Source organism: Canis lupus, unplaced genomic scaffold (assembly GCF_011100685.1).
Source record: "Canis lupus familiaris isolate Mischka breed German Shepherd unplaced genomic scaffold, alternate assembly UU_Cfam_GSD_1.0 chrUn_S1290H1467, whole genome shotgun sequence".
NCBI classification, from domain to species: domain Eukaryota; kingdom Metazoa; phylum Chordata; class Mammalia; order Carnivora; family Canidae; genus Canis; species Canis lupus.
In genome coordinates, this window is record NW_023330115.1 from 1 (window position 1) to 6772 (window position 6772).

The following is a 6772-nucleotide window of genomic DNA, read 5'->3' on the forward strand; positions in this document are numbered from 1 at the left end:
CCAAACCACAAGGAGAAGAGGCAGCCTGTAATCTATCAAGTGGCACAGATTAGCAAGATTATTCGCAACGCCCTTGGTGGGGGGGGGGGAATGGGGAAAGCAGAAGAGAGGAAGAGGGGAGGAGGTGGAGGAGGAAGAGGGTAGGAAAGGTGAGAGGGAGAGAGGGAGAAGGAGAGAGGAGAGAGAGGAAGGGGGGGAGAGATCGAGGGAAGGAGGAGGGAAGGGTGAGAGGAGAGAGAGAGATAGAGAGAGAGACAGAGAGAGAGAGATAAAGAGAGACCTGCACTCCCAGTACAATACAATACATTGCTGGTGGGAGAGAGGGAGAAGGAGAGAGGGAGAGAGAGGAAGGGGGGGAGAGATCGAGGGAAAGGAGGGAGGGAGGTGAGAGAGAGAGAGAGAGAGAGAGAGAGAGAGAGAGAGAGAGAGAGAGAGAGAGATAAAGAGAGACCTGCACTCCCAGTACAATACAATACACTGCTGGTGGGTTAGAGGGGCAAAGAGGGTGGTTGTAAACCGGGTGGGAGCCAAGGTTTGGCTCTGCTGGCTGGCTCGTCCCTGGCATGTCTTCATCGCAAGGTGGCCTCCTCATCCGTGTCTTCCTCGAAATCTTTGACGTCAGCACTGGTGGACTGCCTGGCCCAGGCTCCCCTTTCGGCCTCTCGTTCTTTATGCGACTTGAATCTCCCAACGAAAATTTTGCGGTAGTTCAGGAACATGCCATTCATCGCATCAATGGCTCGCTCTGCGGACTCCTGCTTCTGGAAGTGCACAAACCCGTAGCCCTTGGGCCCCTTTTCGTCGCAGGCCACTTTGCAGGACAGGATGTTGCCAAACGCCGAGAAGATGTTGTACAGCGCCTTGTTGTCGATGGTCTTGCCCAGGTTCTTGATGAAGACGTTGCCCACCCCACTCTTGCGGAGCGAGGGGTCCCGCTGGGACCACATGATGCGCACGGGCCTGCCCTTGATCACATCAAAGTTCAGGGTTTCCAGGGCCCGCTTGGCATCCACCGGTTGCTGGTAGTTGACGTACGCGTAGCCCAACGAGCGGCGGGTGATCTTGTCCCTGCAAATGCGGATGGACAGGATGGGCCCGGCCGGGCTGAACTTCTCATACAGCATTGCCTCTGTCACTTCAGGATGCAGGTCGCCCACGTACAGCGAGGCCATAGGAAAGTCTGGGTTGCCTTCGGAGCCCCGGCTGGTCTCCGCATCCACATCTGCAGCCGCCGCTGCCGCCGCCGCCGCCGCAGCCGCCGCTGCCGCCGCCGCCGCCGCAGCCACCCCCCGCCCCACCTCCGCATCCGCATCAGCCTCCCCCAGGAGGGCGCCGCAGCCTCCGCTACTGCCGCGGCTGCTGCTGTGGCGGCGGCGGCGGCTTCAGCCGCGCTGGCCTCCACAACCGCTGCCGCCAGGGCGGCCTCCGCCTCTTCCCCCACTGCCAGGGCCGCCGTCGCCTCCCCCTGGGTGGCCTCCCCCACTGCCTCCTCTACTGAGGCCTCGGCCTCCACCTCTGCCTCCACCTCTGCTTCCGCCTCAGCTACGGAGGCCTCCGCCACAGCCTCTGCCACGGTCGCCGCCGCAGCCTCCGCCGCCGCCGCCGCCGCCGCCGCTGCCGCCACCGCCGCCGCCACTGTCGCCGCTGTCGCCACGGTCGCCGGTGCCACCAGGCCGCTGCCGCGACCTCCCTTCCCGCGAGCTGGGGGACGGAGGGGCGGGAAAGGGCAGGAGGGCGTGTGGGCGCTGGAACCCGGGCCGGGGCGCGAGCGGGAGCTGGGGCCGGGACCCGGGGCCCGGGGCCAACCGATCCGGCGAGTCCAGGTCACTTGGAATAGCAAGCGAGCGCTGCCAGGAGCGCGCTGGTGCGAGTCGCCGCAGCCTGCAGCCTGCTGCTGCCGCCGCCGCTCAGTCGTGGGCTAGTGTGCGGGGCGCGGGCGGGCGGCGTGTGGTGGGGGGCGGGGGGTGTTGGCGTCTGTGGTCCGGGCAGCTGGGCAGGCTTCTGTCTCTTTGGTTCCCCCTGTGGCTGCCGCGTGGCTGTGGGGCCGCAGGCTGTGGGAGGGGGCGGGAACGGGAGCCTTGGGGCTGGGGTGGTGGTGAGTCTTCGCCTCTCAGGTTGCCTGGATATATATGAAGAGGAAGGCAAGGAAAGGGTTCTGCTGTGGACTGCGGGAATACCGGTTAGATTTAGAAGGTTTTGTTTTATCCCCCCTTTCCCCATAGAACAGTTAAATAATCAAATCAAGTACCTTGCAAGAGCGGGTGGGTGTCATGGAGAATACACTTGCCCGGCCTAAACAAAGCCAAGAAGAATGGTTTTCTCACATTCAGGGGTTCTCCCCACTTCCGCTCATACACACTCTCCAACATCACCGCCACCAAGGAAACAACACCTACTCTGAGCAGGAGCTGGGGCCAGGGGGCCAAGCTCCCCCTGCAGCCTGCTGACCCGTTTTCTCAGAGATTCCCGCCCCCCCTTTCCAGCTCTTTCCCTCCTCTGCAACACTTGCAGAAGAGGGAATAAAGAACACATATTCATTCATCCATAATACCATGCCACAAATATTTAGGGAACCTGTGCTGGTCCCTAGGGATACAGGGATCTGGGAAGCAGCAGACATAAACTGGTTTTGAGCTTGTCCTTGGGAACACACAGTCTGGCTGGAACCGCTGTCCCTGCTCCAGACTAGGGGAGAACTACAGACCTGGGGTTCTTCTGCAGTGCCCCCCCCCAATTCCTCCTGCCCACCCAGCCTCCTACATGCAGCCCTACAGAAGGCGAATCAAGAGCACCCTGTCCTTAGTGCTGTCTTCAATGAAACTGTGAGGAAAGCCACACCAAGGGCTGGGGACAGGGCCTGGTCCAGAGCCAAGCACTGGTTTGTTCTTGGCTCTGCCCTCAAGGTGCTAAGGTTACTAGCATGAACCAAGAAATACACATCCATGCTCAAAACAAAACCAAAATCTGAAATCTCTAGAATGAGGTCCCTGGTCCCAGCAGTTCATCGGCTAATATTTGTGAAAGCCTTATCAACTACTTGGCACTGGGAGCTAAGGGACAGGCCATGTGATAAGTGAGCAGTGGGTGTTGATGTGTTGGAGGTGTGGGGCCTGGTGATACTAGGTGAGCAGTATGTGTTGTGGAAGCAGAGAGGCCACACAGGGCCAAATGCTGAGTGGATAGACAAGTGAACAACCATTAGAGTCGAGTGTAACAGAAGCTAGGGCCCCACTAGCTCCAGAAAGAAGGACTCAGCCGCCAGCTCTCTGTGGTAGGAGTCAAGTGAGGCTGCACAGAAGACAAAACCCCAAAGATGAGCTCTGATGAGTAGCAGTCCACCGTGTCGAGGCAGAAAAGGAGGCTTCCAAACAGAGGGATCAGTCCTACGTGCACCCAAGACCAATGTGGCCTGCTAGCACACACAAAAGCCACTTCCATTCATGCCCAGATAATCTGGCATGGACAGAGATCATTGTCTCCAAGAGCACATCAGGAGATGGAGCTGGAAGGTGTGGAGCCCTGCAAAGCAAGCTAAGGGTGCTTGGGACTTTTACCCAAGCTCAGGGCACCACTCAGCACGTTCAGGAGGGAATCTGGTGTGATCTGATCCTTAGAAATGAGTACAAATTAACAGCGATACAGAAGGTAGTTAAGGAGAGCTACCTAAAAAGTTCTCCTTACAAGAGAAAAATGTTTAACTATGTGAGGTGATAGGTGTTAACGAACTTACTGTGGTAATTCCATATCTCTATCTATCTCTATCTACTTTAGCTAGATCTGTCTGTCTGTCTGTCTATCTATCATCTATCTATCTATCATCAAAATCATTGTGTTGTTACACCTTTCCCTTATACAATGTTACACGTCAATTAATCTCAATAAAACTGGGCAACCCCTTCCCCCATCGATATATAGATACATAAATTGCCTCTGCCCTCCCCTACATACAACTGAAGGACAGAGATGATTAAACAAAAAGACAGACGTGACCAGTTCCAAAAGAGTCAAAACAACCCTCCCTCTGTCCTTCCCCTTTCCCTCTTTCCCCATCGATACATATAGATACATAATATAGCCTGTGCCTCTCCCCTACATACAACTGAGACAGAGATGATAGAACAAAAAGACAGACGTGACCAGTTCCAAAAAGAGTCAAAACAACCCTTCCTCTGTCCTTCCTTTCCTCCCTTAAATAGGAGTTTCTCGCTTACTGTGAGCCAGGCATTGAATTTCTGGGCTTTGGGGTCAGGTATAAAAAAAAATGACAAAAACCCTCAGGACCCTCTCACTCCACCTCAAGCTCAGGCTGCCCCATACAAATAACAAGAAATGCCAGCAGAGGGCCATAGGTACTATGTGATTGGACCTATGGTGACCATGGGGATTTCATCTGCCCAGCACATATTCTCTCCTCCCCCTCATGTCCTTCCCTGCCCATCCCAGCCTTCTTTAGTAATAAAAACTGTTTCTTTGGTGACTGTACCTAGCAGTGATTGCACGTGACAGGGACACCTCCAAGCCTGAGGAACTGACCCAATCACTGTCGGGTGTGAGGCAGTGAGAACCTTTCCATCGCTGGCTGGAAAGCATCCCAAGGTGGCTGAGAAACAGACACAGACAGACATGTACCTGGCCAGCTTGCAAAATCCAGCCCACTGGCCCCTAGACGAAGCTAGTGCCAACAAAGGGAAAAGGACAGAGACGAGACGTAGGAAAAGCCTGCTGTACACCCAGTGCTTGACCAAGGTGATCACTGTCACTGGCTGTGAAGAGCCATTTCTTGGGGGTCTAGATTGCTTTAGGCAGGAGCAGACGAGCTGGTGCCTTACCGCCCTCCAAGGAGGGACCCGAGGATGCAGAGGCCAGGGGAAAGCCATGATTCCTGGGGGGGTGGGGGTGGTGGTAGGGGTATGTGCAGGTGACAAGAAGAACTTCTTGGCCCATGGTAGGAGACAGAAATGCCAAGCAGGACCAATGCAAGGGCCAGGACTCAACAACATCTCTTTCTCGTGGCTTTGACTTCCAGCCCACAGAGCCGACAGAAATCAGTGAAGCGGCAGGAGAAGGAGGTTCAAGGAAGTCATGCTATGGCAAGCAAATTCCCAAACTTGTCAATCCTGAAGAAGATCCCTAGCCTCTGAACCTCCCGCAACAGTAACAGGGCTACTAAAGTGACAAGGAGAGCAAATGGGGAATGCTCTCCAAGTCCTTTCTCACAGAGGCCTCTGTGGGGGGTCCCTCCTGGCCAGTCCCTACCATCCTACAATCAAACTCTTCTGACTACTAGGCCACTGTGACAGAGGCAAAAATGATGAGCCCTGTGGAGCATCAGTGGAGGGAGAGAGAGGTCTTTTTCTTGGGGGAGGAAGTGTTATTCACTTCATTCATCCAGTGATTTGAAAAGTACTTATTGGAGGGCCTATGCTGTACCAGGCATTCTTCTAGGCAGGAGGTCCCTGTACTCAGGAAGCTGAATTTCTAGTAGGGAAGACAGACAATAAACTCATCAGAAAATTTAAAAGCATTTAAAGGTTGCTACAAAATGCCCTCATGGAAATAAACAAGATGGTTTGGTGCCCATTACCTAGAACCACCCCTCCCTCCCCAAAGAAAAAGTGGCAAAGGTCAGGAAGTGGCTTCTCTTAAGACAATGATCAGTGGTCAGTCCTGCCAGGAACCAGGGGGAAAACCTGCCCAAACAGGGGTGCTGGGAGGGGCAGAAAGGATGCCAGTGTGGCTGGAGCCCAGTGAAAGTGCGGGATGGAGGGACCAGAAGAAGGTGCAGAGGTGGGAAGGAGCCATGATGAAGAGTTTTCGTTTTACTCAAAAGTGCTCTGGGGAACCAAAGAGAGGTCGGAATCAAGGGAGTGCCGTGACCTAATCATATTCAATAATTTCTCGCTGGCTGCTCTCCGTGGAGAATATTGCAAGTGGGCAGGGCACAAAGGAAGGTAGGAAGACCTATTTGGACCCTCTTGCAGTAGTCCAGTCGAATGATGGCAGTGGCTTTGGCCAAGACTGGCAGCATGAATTTGGAGAAGAGTGCATGGGTTCATGTGACATTTTGGAAGGAGAACAGTCATTGCTTGCTGATGCATTGAAGGCAGTCGGTAAACAAACTTAAGAAATGAATGATTACTAAAAGAGTATTCCCTTTCAAGTTTGATCATAGAGGTGTTGTGTATGGTGATAGGCAATATGGAAAGCAGGTGTGGTAGGTTTGGAGAAGGGAGAGAAAAACAGTCAGGGGTGTGTGTCAAAGAGCTCTTATTTGCACATGTTAGTGTCTGGAGTCTATTGGTCACCCATAAGGCTGGAGAGGCAGAATTATTGAGACAACAGGACACAGATGGTATTTAAAGTCAGAAGACTGGGCAGGAGCACCTGGGGAGAGTATAGTCAGGGGAAGAAGTTGCAGGGCTATTCCCTGGGACAAATAACGCCCACATTTAGAAGTTCATGGAATATGACAAGCCAGCAGAAGAGATTGAAAGGACTTGGTGTTAAAAAGGGCTGGCCCCAAACCTGACTTGCAGGGTCCAGCCTCAATGTCCGCACTCAGGCCCTGCTTTCAGTGCTTCTGGCTGCACGGCATGGGAGTTGGTTTAAAACAGGAGGCAAGAGGGGATCCCTGGGTGGCTCAGCGGTTTTAGCGCCTGCCTTTGGCCCAGGACGTGATCCTGAGACCCGGGATCGAGTCCCCGCATCAGGCTCCCTGCATGGAGCCTGCTTCTTCCCTCTGCCTGTGTCTCTGCCTCTCTCCCTCTCTCTC

The 6772-nt window shown here is 54.3% G+C and overlaps 1 protein-coding gene across 1 annotated transcript; it reads right to left on the bottom strand.

Moving 5' to 3' along the window:
* Positions 1-406: 406 nt before the first annotated feature.
* Positions 407-1264, bottom strand: LOC119878245 (polyadenylate-binding protein 1-like 2). Its single transcript, XM_038588922.1, has one exon. The coding sequence runs from the start codon at positions 1170-1172 to the stop codon at positions 570-572; it is 603 nt and encodes a 200-aa protein (XP_038444850.1). The 5' UTR covers positions 1173-1264; the 3' UTR covers positions 407-569.
* Positions 1265-6772: the final 5508 nt, after the last annotated feature.

Coding starts and splice junctions, on each gene's coding strand:
- LOC119878245 (XM_038588922.1), bottom strand. CDS start 1,172: ATGGCCTCGCTGTACGTGGGCGACCTGCATCCTGAAGTGACAGAGGCA.